Source organism: Electrophorus electricus, chromosome 14 (assembly GCF_041902795.1).
Source record: "Electrophorus electricus isolate QZ-2024a chromosome 14, ASM4190279v1, whole genome shotgun sequence".
NCBI classification, from domain to species: domain Eukaryota; kingdom Metazoa; phylum Chordata; class Actinopteri; order Gymnotiformes; family Gymnotidae; genus Electrophorus; species Electrophorus electricus.
In genome coordinates this window covers 25506461-25526821 of record NC_137510.1, presented here as the reverse complement: position 1 = coordinate 25526821, position 20361 = coordinate 25506461, and the positions used below count along the sequence as shown (strand labels likewise).

The window sequence follows — 20361 nt, the reverse complement described above, 5'->3', positions numbered from 1 at the left end:
GTAAGTGGATTTAAGAGACTGAATGTTTCTTATTTTATTCCTTTTTTTACATTATGTTGTAAGGGACACAGTCGTAATTTTCTTAGAAACAGAATGTGCGGTATAAATTCATGCTTTTTTCTCATTTATTTTGCGGGAACGCGTTTGTTTTAGCCACTGTAGTTTATCATTTAACATATCGCCTATTGAAAATAAAGAAACATGCTACGCATTTTTAATGCCTTTTTATTATTGCCATATTCGTTTCATTTAATGGTAAACGGAAAATAAAAAAGCGCCCAATATTACATACATTAAGGAAAATAAAAGGCCCTCCAGTTCAGCCAGGTGTCTCTTAGCTACGTTTAGCCACGTACGACGCACGTACGAATGCACGTACAAGGCGGGATCCTGTTACCATGACAATTACGTCAATATTAGTGTCGAGTACGGTAGGGTAACTAAAGGTCAAACTAAAGACGACCGAGAGACGGAAGCAAACAGGCTCAGAATGGCGGAGACGGGATTCTTGGCACTGAAAGCCGGACGAAATCACAGTAATAAACTGTGGCGTGACGGCGTTATCGTCAAGTGGTTTTGACAGAACTGAGTGGAATATCCAAATATAACGAGGTATTGGTGGCTGGAAGGACACGGTCCATGTTAGTTCTGCCTGCAAATTAGCGCAAAGCTGCACAGCTACCGTTAGCTAGCCACAGTGTCGGCTATGATCTGGCTGGATTATTAGCCGAATGACTTTGACCCCTCTGGCTGTGAAGTAAAACACTTCCCCAGAAACTAGCAAATAGTTTGATGGTTTTACATTTAATTTGTGCTACGTTAAAAGCAAAATATGCATTTTTCGTGGGGGGAAGGGATCCGTGCAGCTAAACTAGTTAGCTTGTCTTCTTCCTCTTCGACCAACTTTGTAACTGGTACAAACATTCGCTTTCTTGGCTGGCTGGTGAAAACAAGTTGATCTCTTTTTCTTGTAGTCCATTTACTTGACCATTTCGGACGCAACACTTTTGGTAACGTGATCTCGTTATATATGTGTCATTTTTAAAAAGTGTTTTCGTCCAGTCAAATAGAAGTGATACAGCAGAAAGGCTTTATGCCAGTTAGTTGTTAGCCTTTGGCTTTTAACACCGTGATCTTGACAGAGTTAGGCCGCTTGCGTACAGCCCTTTAGCAAGAACAGGGTTTTGCAAGAGGACAGTTTGCCGAAATTATTTGATAAAATGTTCAAGTGAAAAATAAGTAGCCAATGTTTTAAGATAAATGTTGAAAATGTCGAAAACTAAACTTTTAAAAACTTTAGGATATGAATACGTTTTAAATAAATTCCAACTCGTTCAGATAAGCCTTTGAAAATAGTGTTTAGTAGGCGATTTCTTGTTCAAATAACGGTGTTCAAATAACATCACGTTTGCTGTGTCGGTGACCTGAAGACAGAAGGCGTTTAACTTTCAGCTCTGCTTTTTTTTCTGCATTTTGTTTGTGAAATATGGACTGTAGAGGGCAGCCAATACACCCATCATTCTCCTCAGATCTCTTTTGTTGGCTCGTGTGTGAATTTGACTTTGGTTGTTTGTGACTGTAAACATCCCCGACTGGAAGCTGTGTAAAACGTGGCGAGCTTTCAGTAGGATGTTTGCTGCCACTGGCCACTTAAAATCATCTTGATCCAGGATTAACATCCTGCCTTTGGATTATAATTAATTATGATATTTAATGGTTGTAACAAATTAACGCGTAAAAAAAATCTATGCAGATAGGCACGTGTCTAAAAGCTGCCTGTAGCATTTGAAACTTGTCCTGCTGTTGAACGGCTGCAGGTTTGGAGATATTCCAGTTACAGTCCCTGTAAACATCCTACACTCAGCTTTAGTCCAGCAAAAAGGCTGAGAGGGGGGTGTTTGCTTTGACTGACTGGACAGCCGCACAGATGTTAACGCTGTCCTACTGGGAAATGGGGGGCGGGGGAATTCTAGGAATTAATTTTTATCATGCATTATATGATTAATGTTATGCCTACCCTTGTAAAATCTGCCATGTAAAATATCAGTAAATTGCAAAAATAAAAATGGACTCTAGTTATCGCTGCTTTGTTAATACAATTTGATGCACAAAATGTATAGTTAATAAAATATTTGGTGAATAAAATGATTGTGCTGTGCAATGTGTTAATTGTTATTATTCTTATAATAGGCTAATAATTACACCCTAATAAGTCATTTTAATTCATAATGTTTCACTACTAAGTTAAAAGGCTACTTCATTTTTAAAAGAAGGCACGTTTCACATTTTTGGTCATGCTCAGCAACCAGTCACAGGGGTGGCAGGGTCAGGATACATAACAGTCGTACATGTCCATATCTGTATAGCCCCCAACTAATAAGTGCCTTTACCAACAGAGACAATCAACTCTGCTTCCAGGTATAAAATCCTACAGAATTATCTACACAGATATTTACATCACACATGAACTACATAGACTATACCAAATATTTCCAGTAAATTTATTGTCTGAATTTTTAATTTAAAAAAAAGGACTCAAGCAATGAACTGAACAGCCGTGGGCTATGCTACACCACTTCCATGCCTAAAGAAACCGCCCAGCAGGTAGGGGCGCACTTTCTGGACGGGGTTACTTTTTTGCTTAAGCAGCTCCAAAAGGGAGACTCAAACCGCCATATATGATGTCGCAGATTCGCCATAAATGCCAGTTAAAGTAATTTTGATATAATTAACTTTAAATTGATATTTATATTCAAAATTAAAGATAAGAAGTATTTTTCACATCATTTGGACTACATAATTATTTGAAAACAATGGACTCTACACAAGCAGGTAGGCGACAAACCCCTCATGTTTACAGTGGGCCTAACGCAAAGAAACAGCCAATTCCGATGATTTGATGAGCAACGAATAAGTTAGGTAAAACTAGCCTGTAACTTCCTATAGTGAAATGTGGAATTAACCTAGAGTAATGCACATTTGTCGGTTTTGTATTCACGTTACTTCCCCTAACCTTATCGAAATTTTCGGAAGCTCTTTGCGCAGATCCTTGAACCGAGTGCTTTAGCTAATTAATGCAGTGCCGTGTACATTAAAGTAAAATGTGTTCGTCTCGAAACCAGTTCTGAGTGTCCAAAGGTGGAAACGTAAATCCAACACCACATTCTGGCAGCGACGTGTACATCCCTTAAGCTTAGGTCCAAAGATAAAGCTCAGCACATGGTCTATTTTCATCAAATATTCTGTAAAACTAGCTGCCACCATGCATACTGTTATGATGTGAGGTTTTCAATTTATAAAGCATTGGAAAGGTTCTGTGAATGTGCGCACGAAGCACATCTGTTCGGGGTGTTTCGAAGGAAGTGTTTAGTTAATGCGTGAATTGGTGAAGATACTTTGTAATTTGCTAAAGTTAATTTGTCACCTTACCAGTTAACGTTTTTACAAGGACCAGTCCTGGCAGCAGTTTATTTGGCTGTTCACTGAACAAAGGGTTGAAGTTAAATTCAGTTTACCTATTTGGGGACTGACAGTGAGTTTTTGTTGTATGGCTAAAATACCATGGCAAAACTAGCTGGAATACTGCATCTGTGCTAGAAAAACAACAACAAAAACGACATACAGGCAAGGCTAGCAACCAGAGAGCCTTGCCTGGATTGGTGGCAAAGTAGAATCATACATAATTGAGAAATTATTTCCTCAGACGGGTTTAAACAAAAATAACAGCTTGCTGTGCCCACTGACATACTATATACAGTATAATAACATGACACCTGAACTGTAAGCATTTCAAAGAAATGAGGGGTTTGGTGTTCGCAGTGGTGTCACTGATTGCTTTTGTTAACCTGGGAGGCATAAAGACTTACTCATTGCCATCACAAGGCCAGAGTTTTCACTCTTGTTTGTGCATTCAGGCAACTGAGCCCAACCACACGAGGTGGTGCATGTTCTCATATGATGCAAACAGAATTACGTTTGAATCTTTAATCTTGGCCTACAGCAACTACTGAAAAGGCCTCAACAGGGCTCCTGTGCTCACAAACAGGTATTCCAGGGTCTGGAACATTCATGAGTGGCTCTGGACTGGCTTCTATGGAGACCTTGCCTCCTGCCTGTTAGTGCATGCAATTAACTTTTCTTTGGAAGAAGGTATTAAAAAAAAAAAAAAAAAAAAAAAAAAAAACAGTACCGGAAAGGTAGAAGATAAATGCAGAATTCTGTTGTGATGTGAGGGCCAGCCACTGCCCTCTCAAACGGCTGCCTTCAGAGAGACCACTACATGATGATGGAGGAGTGAGTCTACACACTGATAAATGGATATAGGGGGTTGTAGTGGGAATCCCCATGTTCTGAAGAGATAGGAATGTTGTTCTGTTCCATGGATGCAAGTTAAAGTTTCAGATAACAGTGTTCCCCTTTCAAACCACAGCCATGACAGTGAATTGGTTACTAATGCATTTATCAGCTGCAGAGGGAATGTTCTTAAAACCAAATACTCTTAGTGGCAAGTAATTCAAAAATATATTTTTGAATGAAAAAGTATTTAAAAATAAAATGTCTAATTAGTAGTGAAAATGCTACAGTGCTTTATCTGTAGATGATCTTTTAGCTGACAGGTATTTAAACTGACTCTGCTTCTGTTTGTAGAGGGTTCTTCCGTCTTCATGTGCAAAATATGCAACCTGTTCTCACCGAGCAAGCCAGCGCTCTTGTCTCATGTCCACGAGACACACGGCGACCAGGGCGATGACGCCGAAGACCTCATCATCCCACTCAAGCCTTTGCAGCGTCCAGAGGCGCCATCAACAGGTAATCAATACCTTTATCAAGCTGAAAGCAAAAAAGAAATAATGAATAAGGTCCTAGACCAGAGTATCCAGAATGCAATTTTTTTAGCTTACATCAAACCATATTTTAGAGATTTTTTAACAATACTGAAACAAGTAATACCGCCTTTTTGCTCTTGAAGAGGGCGTGATCAAAAGAAAACGTGGCAGACCAAAGGGTTCCACTAAGAAGGTCCAAGCGGATGAAACAAAGTCGAACAAAGCATCCGGTCAGCCAAAGAAAGAGACAGCTGATGTGCCATCAGAACTTGAACTGACAATGCTGAGTGAAGACGGCAGTGCTTATGAATGCAAGAAATGCCAACGCAAGTTTAGCAACAAACGTCAAATTTCCAAACACATCTGTTTTGCTGAGCTCAAGGAAACTGCGGAGGAGGACGATTTCCATGGTAGGCGTCTTTGTAACCTCACACCAGTTACCACTCCTCTGCACCTCACTTGCTGTAATGTTTTATTACCAGCTACGATGTAGTGATTGCTCTTATTTAGTTCCACATAACAGAGAGGACACTTAGTATAATGTAATAGCCATTCTTCACTGTTTAGGTCAGAACCCTGATACGGTTAAGGCTGTGGATGATGAAGAAGAAGACACAGAATGCACCCTGAAGAAGGTACGAACAATGAGAACAGACAAGGCCTCTGGTGCGAAGGACTCCGAGTCTGCAAGCTGCACCAAAAACCCCATCATTAGCGTGGTGCTTGCGGCCCACGAGGCCATTCCCGGTGAGATGTCAGCACAGTTCAGCTTCAGTCAAACTTCATACTGTAGATATTTACCGTGTAGCCGGTTTCAAGATGCCTGCTTTACCTGAAGGCCGTTTCACTGTAGGTGCCACAAAAATAGTTCCAATTGAGGCTGTCCCTGCCGAAGCAGTAGTCCCACCAGAATCAAGCGTAAGCTCCGAAGATCAACAGCAGAAGAAGGGTTACCAGGAGTACGCCATTCAGCAGGCTGCATACGAGGTGCCATTCAAATCGAACAGGTGCAGATTCTCATGCCATACAAGACCTCGGTTGTGCACAGTTGCTGCGAGATGCACAAACATCAAACAGCAGTTTGTCATCAGAATTCTTTAAATATATATGATCGTCTTCCTCTTTATAATATTTTTCTCTCTGTATAGTTAAGGTGTATGACTTAAAGATCCCCCTACCTATTAAATCTAAATTTGCAAGTCCATTTACATGGATTTTGTTTAGCTGGCACTAAATATGAATATTCACACAGGTTAGGGCAGACCCAGCTGAAAATATTCACGTGTGAATACTGCAATAAGGTCTTCAAGTTCAAGCACTCGCTTCAGGCCCACTTACGAATCCACACCAACGAGAAGCCGTTCAAGTGCACCCACTGTGACTACGCCAGCACTATCAAGGCTAACCTCAGCGTTCATATGCGCAAGCATACCGGCGAGAAATTCAGCTGCGATCACTGCTCTTTCAACTGCCTGAGCAAGGGCCACCTCAAGGTACATGTGGAGAGGGTGCACAAGAAAATCAAGCAGCACTGTCGCTTCTGCAAGAAGAAGTACTCCGACGTCAAGAACCTGCTCAAGCACATCCGTGAGAGTCATGATATGGAAGACGAGAAGGTCAAGGAGTCCTACGACGAGTACCGGCTCCAAACCAGGGAGGGCAAAAGACAGCTCCTCTACGACTGTCAGATATGCGACCGCAAGTTCAAGAATGAGCTGGACCGCGACCGGCATCTGATGGTCCACGGCAGCAAGAGGCCTTTCGGCTGCGAGCTATGCGATCACGGCTCGACCAAGTTCCAGGCACTGCAAGCCCATATCAGAAAGCATCCCTTTGTGTATGTTTGCGCCATTTGCCTGCAGAAATTTGTCAGCTCCGTGCGCCTCAAGTCGCACTTCCGGGAGTCGCACCCCGAGTCGGATGAGTCTGCGTCTTTTGCCAATTCCATCCAAAGCAGTTTCTGCCTGCTGAAACCCGGAGATGACATCCAGCGAGACATGCTGAAACAAGACGAGCTGGAGATCACGAAGGAGCTGTCCCTCCTCAACGCGCAGGAAGTGCTGGTCTCTGAATTTGGCACCATGGAGGAACAAGAGTCTCAAGCTCAGTGTAGCGGCAGTTTAACTGTAGAGGTAGACTCATTGGTACAGGAGGGTTCCCAAGATGGTTTGCCTCCAACACACATTATCCACAACTGCCCAGTTATTGAGGAAACTCAGATGCAGGGGACAATCTGTCAGGTTGGACTCGACAAAGAGCAACTGCAAGATGATATGTCAAATGTTGACTGCAGTGTAACAGAATTTGACAGTGCTGGGGAAGGAAACATACCTTTGGTTTCTCATAGTCCTGCACCTGAAACAGCAGACATGTCAAACCAGAAGATACTGTCAGATGACACAAACAACATAACAGTTGCTCACAATGAAGTAGAGTCTAATATTTCTCAAATCAACGCTGCCCCTCGTGGTGTGGAGGACTCAGTCACACCACACCAAGAAGAAAAGTCTGCGTTCATGCAGATTTTAGATCAAATGCAAAAGAGGCAACTAAACATGGATGTTTTTGAGAGGATACGTAAAGTCTATGGTGATCTGGAATGTGAATACTGTGGTAATTATACCTTCTCATCAGCTTATTCTATTTCAGTGGCCCCATCTTGCTCTTTTCTGCACTGACTGCCTTGTGTGTTTATGATGACCTCATGACAGGTAAGCTGTTCTGGTACCAGGTGCACTATAACATGCACGTGCGAACGCACACCCGAGAGCACCTGCATTACTGTTCTCAGTGCAGTTATTCGTCCATCACCAAAAACTGCCTGAAGCGGCACGTCATCCAGAGGCACAGTAACATTCTCCTAAAGTGTCCCTCAGAGGGATGCCAGTACTGCACACCTGACAAGTACAAGCTGCAGGCGCATCTGAAAACACACGCAGAAATAGTGAGTACCACAGATCTTTAGATCTGAAACATCTGTTGAAGCTGGTGTTTTCTCATTCTGCCGTGTTCGTTCTTACTTGCAGGTTAAGAAGAGCTTTGTTTGTCCTGTCTGTAAAGAATCACTTCCAGAAGACAGACTTCGGCATCACATCAAAGCTAACCATCCAGGTAAAGGAGATTAACCTCTCGAGTGATTTTTGGTTCCAACAGTTTACACAATCGAATAGTAAAGCAGCTGCTCGTCCTGTCTAGACACCTCACTGAGTACCATCTCGGAGACACTGGGAATACGTGTCCACGTTAAAGGAGTCATTGGGAAACGGGCCTCAAAATGCCCGTACTGTGACAGCTACTTCACAAGGAACGGAGCTGACATGCAGCAGCACATATGGGCCCATGAAGGTGGGGCCAATCGTTCCAAACTACCAACCTAAAAATCACATGATGTGAAAATGAAAAATAAAGAAAATTAGAAAATATTTATATTTATATTAATTAACGTATATTTAAGGCATCTGGGTTTTGTTTTGTTTTTTAACTACAACTGGTTTTCTCCATTAAATCATTCCCATTCTGAGTATTCATATTTTTTAGTGACTTTTAAGCATTTTTAATTTTTAAACACATATTATACCTGTTCTGATATTTCTGGATATTGGGACTTACTGTTCTTCATTCTTATGTACAGGAGTGAGGCCGTTCAAATGCTCGCTCTGTGATTATGCCTCTCGCAGTAAAAGCAACCTCAAGGCCCACTTGAACAGGCACAGCACTGAGAAGACACACCTCTGTGACCTGTGCGGGAAGAAGTTCAAATCCAAGTGTACGTTAAAAAGCCACAAGCTCGTGCACTCCGCAGATGGTAAGTCCTTCATCCTACAGAAGGACCTCCCCAGTCAAACAGATGGAGGCTCTGTTCATGTTTGACAGCATACGGGGACGTTGCCACTGTAACTCAAGAGCAGATGAAATTTACAGAGTGGGTTTTGTTCGTGACGGACACAACACATGGACAGGGGACAGAAGCACGCAGAGGGACACACAATCATTTGTGAATGTGTACTGAAAGAGCTGCTTCTCTTGCCCTGCCCTAGGGAAGCAGTTTAAATGTACTGAGTGTGATTTCACAGCAGCACAGAAGCCACATCTGCTCCGCCATATGGAACAGCATGCCTCTTTTAAGGTAAATCGGATCACCTGTTTGCACATGACGCAGCATGCTTGAAAGAACTTTTGAAGTGCTCTGTGAAGAAAATCGTAGGTTGCTACCTTTGTTGCCCACGTTACACGATCATGTTCATAACTTAAAATATGTCTTCTCAGCCATTCCGCTGTGCACACTGCCACTACTCCTGCAACATCTCAGGCTCTCTTAAAAGACACTATAATAAGAAGCACCCCAATGAGCAGTACTGCAACGCTGGTCCTGGAACAGCTGCTTCCGAGACCGTGATCGAGCAAGGTCTGCACCCAACAGTTTTCATGCATTTTTGTTTTGTTTAGTTAGGAATTCCATTTTTTTCCCTATGGCATAAACTACAGAATGATTGGGGTTCTTATATCTGCATGCAGAATTTTTGACTGACATTTAGCATTGTGTAAGAATGCTTTGGGCTTGTGTGCCTGTAGGTGGTGTCAAGTGTCCCGTCTGTAACTATGTTTATGGCACGAAATGGGAAATGAACAGACACCTGAAGTGCAAGCACGGTCTCAGAGTGGTTGAGCAAGACGGTCTCGGGCTGAATCAGTGGGAGGTGAGTTTGAACTGGATAGTAGTCTCAGTATCACATGCCTTAAATTGAAAAAGAACAACTAGTTACTGGAATCTTTTACCTTAGACTTGACACCGCAACTGCAGAATGTCTCTTCTCACTTTTATGACCACTTGGCCTGTTCTCAAACAAGATCTTGTAGCAAGTGGTGCAAAGTGGGTATCTAGACATTTAAGAGTTACAGCATCCTCTTACATGCTGTCATGTAATACATCTCTTCATGAAGATATTAATGAATGAACATAAATCTGGCATTTCCAAGATATGCTGGAGATTTATTTAGTGAAATAACTAATTTTTTAAGGTAGCTGATGTCCCTTAAGAAGATGGTTTTCAACAGCAACGTTATTGTGTGCACGGGCCATATTGCATTGCTTGAGGTTAACTGGATTAGAATATTTTCAAAGAATGCTTACATGCCTTCCCTTGCCTGAGATGCTTTGTGCTTGGTCAGGTAGTTGAGTCGGTGGAGGAGCCAACCACACAATACCTTCAGATTACGGAGGCGGAGGATGCACAGGTGGCCGAAGATGCAGCCTCGGCGCTGCAGAACCTTCGGTTCAACGCGCAGAACGGTTGGTCTCACGGTAACTAACGCCTCCAAACACTCCGAGAAACTCAAGTTGTTTTGTTCACATGCTGTTACTTTGTTGTTTAGGAGTAGTGTCAGCGACTGCTGCGGACAGGTTGGACCCCGCTTCCGTTAATATCCTCCAGCAGATAATCGAGCTCGGCACGGAGAACCCGGACACAACCGTTGCCTCTGTGGTTACCATGGCTCCTGGCACAGTCACTGTAGTAGAGCAGGCAAGTCTGAACTGCAAATAAATGTACATTCCTCAAGAGGTTGCTCTCGTGTACCTTATTCAGTTCATCCTTCTGAGCCTCAGGACAGGAAGCTGCACTTACAGTTGCTGAATGATACTGTAAGCCTCAAGTACTACAGAAATCAGTTGCAGGGTTTCTGATATCTGCCTTTAAATTTAGAATACACTACTACGATGATCATTGCATTTTAAAGTCCCTATACACTGTCCATGCAGAGATGATAACACCATGTTAAATATCAGACTATGTTCTGTCCATCGTCGTAGGTAACGGAGGAGGAGCAGCAGACTGACCACGCCATGATGCTCCAAGATGCTCTGCAACAGGCCTCCACGGGCCTGGGAGAAGAGCACCACCTGGTGGTGTCCTCTGACGATATGGAGGGCATCAAGACGGTCACAGTGTACACGCAGGGCGAAGATGCGTCGCAGTTTATAGTCTACGTTCAGGAGTCCATACAAACCGAGGAGGCCACCACGGAGGTGGCATGAAAGGCCTGCGAACAACGGCACAAAGTGCTAACAGCCGCAAAGGCACGAACAGCTGCGTGACCACTTCAGCTACGCTCTTCTCCAGTGGTCGACCACGTCTGCTCACAGTAGAGAAGCAAGGCTCCACAGCCAGTTCAAGACACCTGCTAGGCTGTAGCCTGTGCGTTTTATGAACGGTTGCAAGATGACAGGATTATGCATGGAAAAGTGCATGAGGGACTAGATGCAAGACAGAAGACTTTACATTTAACAGGGATGAAAATCTTTTCATTAACTTTTAATAGAGAACAGAAGCATGAGATACATACATTTTATTGTCAAAGAAATGAACACTGAAAAAGAGTCTGAAAACATTTGATTTTCTTATCAAGAGCAGTATATACAACAAGCCTACTTAATGAAAGGTCTCCATGCCATTTTTGTCATATCTATTTTTGTAGTTTTTTGAAAGACTGTAAAATGTTACGGCTATCAAAATGATTAAATGAACACATTTCCTTAATTGTGGACCTGCATTAATAAAACATCTTTCCACATGCTGCTATACAGCTTATGATTATAGTGTACACCAGTAAGCACTTCTCTGTTAATGAAACACCAAAACTTGAGACATTCTTCAAACCACAAAGGGGCTATACTTCTACTACAGTGAAATTCCTCTATAACCTGTATACATCAGTATGCACACGTACTCTAGATCTTTATGGAGAAATGTCTCTGCAGCATCGTTTAAGCTGATCTCATCCTGCCTTCCACACAAGTCAGACTGATCGATACTGCACTTTTTTCTCCAGCGATCATTTCCATACAGCAGTGGAAGGACATTTAACATAGTGACCACTCAAAGTTTTCAGGATAAGGAACCAACCTTAGTTTCTATGATTGTCTCCTGAACTGTTTTGGTTTTTTTTGCCCAGACTTTGCATCCCACTTTTATTTATATTTATATATATATATATATATATATATATATATATATATATATATATATATATATATATATATATATATATATATATCAGCTGTAGGAAACATGATAGCGGTTCACTTTGCAAATAAAAAAAAAGTTGCAACACCCTGATTTCTATCAGAAATGGATCCAAAATATTTTAACTATACCAACTTGTCAAAGAGTGGCCTGAGTGGCCTTCCCAGATAAATTTGATGCCTGAAATCTCTTTTTTCAGTGCTTGTAGTCATCACCTCCCATCAGCTGTGTAATCTGGCTGTCCTCCACTTCCTTCTCCTTGCTATACTCTTCCTCCTGCTCCTCCTCCTCTGTCTGCAGTTGACTTGCGAGCAGGAATGCTTTCGGGGTGACATCGTCATCTTTCACCTTCTTCGACTTGCGTTTCTTTTTCTCAATGAGCCTCTGCTTCCTGATCGCAGCTAGGGTGTCCAGCTGTTCTTCAGTTAGTTGCCCCGAGCTGCTGCCTTGCAGGTAAGGGTCTCTCGACCGCTGCTTGTAGACCTCTATCTGTTTGTGCAGGGTATCGTGATCGATGCCAAATAAGGGTCTTTCCCTCCCCTCCACAGGCTCTGAAGAGTGCAGTCTTGTCCTGTTGTAAATTAAACGGATCATTCACTCAAACAGTCCAACCGTGCAAACCGTTATCCAACATGTCAACATGCATCATCATTGCGTTGAATTCTTACTCAGCATCTTTTCCACTGAGGGGCAAATGTTCTGATTCTTCGCTGGGACCATAATCTGCAATTGCGAGAAGGTTTTCAATCTGACACAAGAAAGAGTAACAAGGTTAAAATGGTTTTATGTATTCTGTCTTCCGAATTTGCCCGTGGCCAGTAACACCAAAATCCCCAGTAACCCAATAAAACCAGTTACCTCTTTCAAAGCAGCATATTGCTTGTCTTTTATAAAAACTATGGGAGGAACACTGGCTATGACCTGCTGTGAGATGAGAAGGTATCTAAAACAAACCAAAATTACAACAATTAACCACTTTGCTCTTGAATAAGCATACCAAGGATTCTTCCACAACGTGAATGCGTCACTATTTAATAAGACATACCGCATACGAGGGGCACTTTTATCCAGAACCTGCTGAATCTTGCTGTCTTGCTCAGAGCACCAACTTGTCTTCCAGTAGACTCGACAAGCAGAGAAATCTTCTGGCAATGAAACCTTGCATTGAAAAGCACAGGATTTGTATCAAGGCCACTGTGTTCCTAGCAGCCAAAAATCCCCCAAATGAAACAATAAAGCCAGCCATGATCTTACTTTTGTAATCTCCACGCTGTAATCAGGGATGTCTGCACTGACTTCATGAGAAGTCAGCAGGTCTGACAGTGCCTTGTACAGGATGGTATTGAGCATTCGCACACGGAGACTATCTTGACCTTTGTTTTTTGTTGGTCTCTTAAAGCCAGACTGACCTACAGGTACAAACTGAAACGACACCATGAACACATAATGTGAGAACAATTTATCGTAGGTTAGTACAACTACAGGGCTGGTTACTGTACCTGAGAGCTATCGTACCACCGTTTCTTCCTGTTAAGATAGAGAGTAGACTCTATTAAGAGTGCATATTACTCGTTTAGAGTTGCTAAGCATGTAGGTACTTACGCATAACTCACCTCTTGTTAAGAAACTTCATTAATAAACTACGACACTGCAGTGCAGAAGTATGAATATGCAGCGTCGCTCCGTGTGGCTGCAGTGGCCTGACGCAAAGCGCTCTAGAGGACAAAGCCTGATGTCGGTCTCGTGTGTCCAGTGCAATGTTATGAATCACACTCACTATGCCATTAACGTGTCGAGGTGACGGACATTTCGTAACCCAGTAATAACTGTTTAAAGCTAACATGATGTGCTAACATTCGACTTCGCTGCAGCGACGGTAGACAACGTGAGGTTCGGTATCGCTTACTTCTGGCTGTGCATGAAGGCCGAACTAAGCGACGCCAGATAGCATCGATTGAATTCCACCCGGCCTCTGGCAAATGAAAATTAATATTAGCTGTAAATCGAGTTAATGTGAAGTGGTTTATACAACACAGTAGGATTAATCACATACTGATTAATATGTGTAACCTATGGTATCATGTCCCGAGTAGCTCGTTACTCCTTTTTGTACTTATTTCCCGGTTAATATCTGTTCAACAGACTCCACTAATGAAAGGGAAAACGTACGTTTGAATTTTGCAATTAAATCTAATTTTGGTGTTATGCATTTGTCTCATATTCAATCCCAACCATCACTCGTCAGCACCACTGCTGATCATATATTCATGGGGGGGGGGGGCAAACACTAAAATGTGAAAGTAACGTCCATGGGTGTAATAAGTAGGCCGATGTCAGCCATTATCACTCACAGGTACTGCAGAGGTGTTAGAAATGCCAGTATCACTACATGGTGGATACTGGTGCATATAAACAGATGTCAAGATTCATAGCTTTTCATAGTAAAATACGCTGGTGAACTGAAATGTCCTTGTTATTAAGACCCATAAACTATTTTACCTTTCTCAGAACGGAGGGAAATGGGGCCAGGTCATCCACATGTACAAACGGTGGTACACAAAGGGTGAGAGGCTGAGGGGATTCCTCCAACACAAAGATGTGTGGCAGAATACCACCCCACCCCCCACCGAAGTCGATGATGGGAGAGGTCCGCACACGGAGAAACTTGGAACAGTGTCTGCGAGAGCTACAGCGACACGAATAATGGCAGCACATCAGTTCAGCCAATCGGTCGAAACAGATTTACATCAGACAGCGCAAAGCAGTACCCAAGAAAGAAGCAGCACTTATCGACAGGGTTCTAGATACAGGAGACGCACAACGACGTGTCTGAGATCGAATACAGCAGCATGTCTAAAGAAAGCGCCACACTCCAAACGGAACCAAAAGCTTCTAAGAAGCCTTTATCCAAACAGATAAACAAATAATGGTGAACTAATCACATGTAGTGATAAGGAACCACCTCTTTAGTAGAGAAATACTGATGTTTCATATTAAAGATACATTATATACTGTTCACAATGCATTCTTCAAAAGCATGAACCTTTACAAGTATTTTTAGTTGTGCCTTACCCACTTTACCTCAGATAAGGTCGGTTAATATGTTTCTCTTCATCCATGAGCACCATTACAATATGCATTCAAAAAAGAAAACAAAATATCCCAAAGTGCCTTTTTTAATAGCGCATTAACCGTATTAAAAAGCAAACTAATTTGCCAATTAGTATACTAATACACTTAGTATACAGTACACTTGACTTCTCAAAGGTACTAATAGTAAACTTAAAATATTATTTTACATAGAACTAAATCACTGCAGACTTGCCAAAAGGCACAGTACAGGTCTCAAAAAGAAACACACACACACTCACACACACACACACACACACACACACACACACACACACACACACACACACACACACACACACACACACACACACACACACACACACACACACACACAAAAATATACAAAAGGGATCCATACAGTTATTTTTTAAAGAAGAGCTATGTAAAAATAATTTCAACATCATAGAGTTGCAAACTATTTACAACTGGCCTAAGGAATATCATAAAAGGTACCCAAACAATGACTTATTTGTAATTCTTTACATCCTCTCCTCACAAAGACACAAATGCCAAAACTCAATTATATTGTCAACATGTAAAACAGGAGTGCTGAATTCCTATACTAGGGAGCCACAACATTGCAGCTTAGTGTTAATATACCAAATTAAAATAGCAAGCTTTTCATAGCTGATGTGCTGGAGCAATGAAAACAACAGTGGATTTCCAGAACTGGAGGTTGACTGTCCTGGTGTACATCATTTTACTCTTGAGCACATTTTAAGGGTGTATAGGACAGTCTCCACATACTTAAATACAGTATACATCTCTCTACTTGTCAACTTCAGTTAGCAGGCTCCACCTCAGGAACGAGAAGGTTATGGTTCACTTTATTCACCTCGGTCATGTTGAACCCAAGAAGTACAACAGTCCTTCTCTTTTGGATTGCTTTCATACATCGGCTACGCTTAGTGCCAAAGTGAGAAAGTATATCAGTCTTGTTCAGCCACAAGCGGGCAGCAAGACTCAGCGCCTCAGCTTTCGATGGGTAGGGCTTGCGATGAAAGTATTTTGTGAGGAACTCTTTCCTCTCCTCAAATGATCGCATCTCCATTCCTGTTGGATCCAGAACAAGCTCCACTGTAGGGGCAGGGAAATCTACCTTGCTTACTTTAACATTTCCATTGGTACCTTTCTCTGTAGCTACCTCTTTCTTTGACTTGGCAGTTTCCTTCTTTTCCATGTTGGCTAATTCTGTTTTTAGGATGTTCTGCTGTTGTGGGTTTTCAATCTGCTGGACGGAGTTCTGAAAGTCTCCGTTCAGGTGGGCGTTTGGATCCGGATTCAGCAGCCTCTCAGCTTCCTTTACATTCCTGGGAGCGCACCGGCAGCGCTGTACGTGAATGGAAATTGTTTTGGGGGTTGACTTTTCCGAGTACACGCCGAAGCAGTAAATGCATTTGAAAGCAGGAGACTTCAATATGGCGTGGATGGTGGGAACAATATGGTGCGTCCCTTTCAAATGTAGCTCATAGTCCTCTGAATTCTGGAGCTTCACCTGGCAGAATGGACAGACAGTGGGCGTGGTTTTTAGCGATGGTGGGTATACTGCCTTTGCAGAGTCTGGATACATCTTTATGTATATTTTGTCTTGAGTACTGGTGACTAGTACAAGGTTGAGCTCTCGGTTATCAAGCAGGTCTTTGGGTACATCTGTGTTCAAGTTAAAGGCAGCAAATATAAGATTGCCTTCTTCATCACAGTTGAGTTTATACTGTTCTTTGATGAAATCTCGGTTCCTCTTTATTTTCAAGCTGTGATCTTTCTTTGTGTGCTCCATGATTTGCTTGAAGGAGTAGAACATCTGAGGGCAGAACAAACACTTCAAGCCATGCAACAAATGCTGAAAAATCCACTGCTCCGTCAACAGCACTTTGCACCTCAGGCATTTGACAGTATGGTCGTTCTGCTTCTTGAGAAATGGAGTGAGGACAGCTAGCTCATTTGGTTTATTATTTTTACTCAAAGTCAGCTTTTGGCTTGAAGATGCTGCCTTGGCAGGCACTACTGCTGTGTTTGGTGGACCCATCACAGTGGGCTTGCCAATCTGAGGCCCATTCTGAGCCAAAACCACTGGTGCGCTGTTGACAACCTGACCAGAGTTCGGCTGGACAGGTACCGTCGTGACCTGCACAGGTGCCAGGGTGTAAGTTGGGACGCCGTTCACCTTGTTGCCTGTGGGAATGAGCCTGACTGACTGGGAGGCTATGATAGGGGGCCTGGGAGCGGACTGATTCAGCTGTAGTCTGTGGGTCAACAGCATGGGTGGACGCACGCCGATCTTCCCGGGGAGATTGACCTGAACACCTGGCGGCAGAAGCATCTGCTGCCCTGGCTGGGCCTGCGGAAGCCTGGGCACTGTCATGGCCACAGGTACCTGTTTAGGAGTGCCCTGTGACATGTTTGGCACTACCATGTTTAGAGACTTGACCACTGGGGAGGTGGACAAGGCTTGGATTCCAGTCGAGGGCTGCTGCTGCGTGTTCTGAATTGTGGTCACAGTTGTGCCAGGTAGTAACGATGGAGTCTGTGAGGAGAGGAAGATCTGCCTTGCTCCAGGAGAGCACAAAAGAGCGGTCGTGTTGGTTGGCCCAGTAAGAAGCATGGCACCGTTGGATTTAGATGGCGGATTCACCTTCACTGCCTTGGGATGTTGTGCAACATTTGGTCTCTGGACCATGCTGACGTTTTTGCCTTGCTGCGCCACTTTTGGTGCAAGGCTCTGGAACTTCTGCTGTCCTGCATTTGAGATATTTTTTTCACTGATGAATGGCATAATATGCCAATGCAGTTCCTTATGCTTATCTGAGCTCAAAATATGATAGAGCAGATGTTCTATGGTCTCGGCTGGCAACTTGCACTCCTTACAGTAATACCTCGATGTTGGAACACTGTCTCTATTTTTTTGACCATCAGTGTTTTGTCCATTTTCCAGCCTGTGCCCAAAGTAACGGTTCAACAATGTAGCATAGTGGTTTACCAAAACATGTTTCTTCATCACATAAAGTAAAGAATCATGGTAGCCACAGTTCACACATGTGTACCTATCTTCACCTAGGTCGACAGACGCTGTGACAGTAACAGCCTTTGAAGGGAGGCTGGCCGACTGGGAGGGAGCAGAGGGACATGCCTTGGTGGGCACGGTATGGAAATATTTTATGTGCTGCTCTGTGATTTCAGGGTGGCTAATGAATGTGCATTTGGGGCAAGTGGAGAGACAAGCGAGGTCCAGCTCCTCCTCATGACACCGTTGCACGTGACCTCTAAAGGTGTAAAAAGAACGGGTGGAGAACCAGCATAGGCTGCAGCAGAGAGCCTCGGGGCGATATCGCCACTAAAAGGATGGACACACACACGGTGAGAAACATTCTATGGATGTCTGCATTGCAGTGATGCACTGCTGAGATGAATTAGAACTGATAACATTTCAGTTTAGCAGATCATGGAGGTTTGTTTAAAAAACACTCTCTGAAACCAAATGATCACCAATTTCTTCCATCTTGTAATGATGTATCAGAAAACAATAAGTAACACTTTCTTCTGTTAGTGCAAGTAGGATCAGCAAACACTAGCTAATTAATATTTTCAGAAATTAGAAGGTTCATCTTTATGGGACGGTGAAACCCACAGCTAAGATTATCTAAAGGTTTTTAGCATGACTAGAAAAAGGGCCAACAGTGATGAAAATGCTACCCATCTAAGACACTAAAGAAGTATTTAGAAAAAAAGTCTTACCTTTTTTCGCTTTTTGCCAACATTACCATCTATGAAGTCTTCCCACTCCGTGTTATTGAAACTTTCTTCACCAGCATCGAAAGATTTGTATTTCTGTTAATAAGGATTAAAAGTTCATGAAGTCTCAATTCAATATTTGTTCAAACTGACAGAGTTGCATAAAGATGTGTATGAATGCAAACCTCTATTAAGTCCTGACAGCTCTGCAAAGCAATGTCACACAAAATACTTTTCACTCTTTTTCTTGATCTTCGGAGTTTTACCACGTCTCTCACTGGTACTTGATACATCTTCTTGGTACAGCAAATAAGCTGCAAACAACCAAATAGCAATCATTACAAACAAGAACCTAAATTACAATATAAAAAGACTACGTATCATCAAAAAATAAATAAAATAAATAAACCATACAAGATGGAGTGTAAATGAAAGGCTTAGATGTCATGTAACACTGAGGCTTTCTAGTCGTTACGCTACATGCTTAGGGTCGCTTATAACCCTTAAAGTCGTCGAAGCGGATTTTTCCTGATGCTTTTTCGCTGTTATCGTTAGCTGCGTACTCCGCTTAGACACCAGGCGTGAAAACGTGTCAGTAGTTTTGTGCTTCACTGTGAGGTATGCATCTCTAAATTTAGTGGTATTTGCACTTTTACAGACGCTATAACATGATAACGAACTGGTAGTTATCACGGCGCTGCCGCCCGCTTTGCTGTCTTCAGAACTAACGTTAGCCAAGAAGTCATTATTAGCGGCTAGCCAAGAGGCCCATTGTGAATTTCAATTAAGTTGTAGCTACGCATCATAGTCCAGTGGTGTTTGGGGACAAAAGCTGGTTAATATTGCCTGACCAAAGGCAGTAACAATCAGCTAATTCAAAGGACAAGCCACTGATGTGTGTGGCTACCTTCAGCGTCCTGGCAAAGCTGGATGCTGCGTCTGTTTTCTTCCGGCGTCACTGGAAGGCGCGCAGTACGGAACCTGAAACTACATAATAAGAGGCTTCAAATCTGCACTCGTCTATTGCTCCTTACCGCATTGCCTATCGTCGGCTGGATGTGAGTGTGAGAACTAGATCTGCAGTCTTTTGTTTGCACCACAGTGAAATAGCTCCCTACTCCTGCTGAAAAACATGGCGCACAGGAAGAAAGGAAGTGACGTATGTAATTAACATATTGCACGGTGAAAATCCTCCAATGAGGCTTGGTGGGCAGGCACTTACAAATGTTAAATTTGAGTGTCATTGATCATTGATGTTGATTATAAAGTGATAGGTTTCCCCCAACTAACATCCATAAACTCCCACCTGTGGCCAATTAACCATTCACTACATGCTAGAGTCACTTCAGATAATTAAACTGAGTGCTATGTGTAATGGTAACACATTACTGACATAATCAGTTCCACTGTCTTATCTGGTTAGAGTATAGATGAAACTAAGTTATGCTTAGTGATGCTTTACCATTACTACTGTCCAATGTTCTTAAGTGGCTAACTACGTAAAGCTGTTCATTTTTTTCTTAATTGCTTTTTGAAGAATGATTTTAGTTGCATTTAGTGCACATTTTTTGTCACATATACAAATGTGTTAAGACATATGAGCTTTTGCATATGAGCTGTTGTGTGTAATCTGGTTTACAGTTGGGTCAAAT

General features: G+C 42.6%; 2 protein-coding genes across 9 annotated transcripts; one reads left to right on the top strand and one right to left on the bottom strand.

Annotated features, from left to right (window-relative positions):
* The first annotated feature begins 458 nt into the window (after positions 1-458).
* On the top strand, positions 459-11396 carry zfat (zinc finger and AT hook domain containing). 4 transcript variants are annotated; one of them, XM_035531072.2, is made up of 16 exons: positions 459-612; positions 4648-4809; positions 4970-5236; positions 5394-5573; positions 5680-5833; positions 6079-7439; positions 7538-7770; positions 7853-7937; positions 8022-8171; positions 8458-8631; positions 8864-8952; positions 9093-9231; positions 9399-9523; positions 9996-10116; positions 10200-10348; positions 10636-11396. In XM_035531072.2, the coding sequence occupies exons 2-16, from the start codon at positions 4665-4667 to the stop codon at positions 10858-10860; spliced, it is 3597 nt and encodes a 1198-aa protein (XP_035386965.1). In that variant the 5' UTR covers positions 459-612; positions 4648-4664; the 3' UTR covers positions 10861-11396. The 4 variants fall into 4 exon arrangements, with proteins under 4 accessions (XP_035386965.1, XP_026863072.2, XP_081552392.1 ...); XM_027007271.3 differs by lacking the exon at positions 459-612 and adding an exon at positions 2664-2832; XM_081696266.1 differs by lacking the exon at positions 459-612 and adding an exon at positions 2864-2919.
* Positions 11397-11885: 489 nt separating this feature from the next.
* LOC113575657 (activity-dependent neuroprotective protein 2a) lies at positions 11886-19874 on the bottom strand. Of its 5 annotated transcripts, XM_081696265.1 has the most exons (8): positions 19617-19870; positions 18895-19023; positions 18713-18805; positions 13103-13270; positions 12894-13006; positions 12707-12791; positions 12517-12596; positions 11886-12419 (listed from the first exon to the last, which is right to left on the bottom strand). In XM_081696265.1, exons 2-8 carry the CDS (start codon positions 19000-19002, stop codon positions 12044-12046), a joined length of 1023 nt encoding a protein of 340 aa, XP_081552391.1. In that variant the 5' UTR covers positions 19003-19023; positions 19617-19870; the 3' UTR covers positions 11886-12043. The 5 variants fall into 5 exon arrangements, 4 of the variants coding, with proteins under 4 accessions (XP_081552391.1, XP_026863066.2, XP_081552388.1 ...); XM_027007265.3 differs by lacking the exons at positions 18713-18805; positions 18895-19023; positions 19617-19870 and adding exons at positions 13348-13375; positions 13462-15759; XR_014116908.1 differs by lacking the exons at positions 11886-12419; positions 12517-12596; positions 12707-12791; positions 12894-13006; positions 13103-13270 and adding exons at positions 13780-13820; positions 14348-18311 and having other exon boundaries at positions 19617-19874.
* Between the last annotated feature and the right edge of the window lie 487 nt (positions 19875-20361).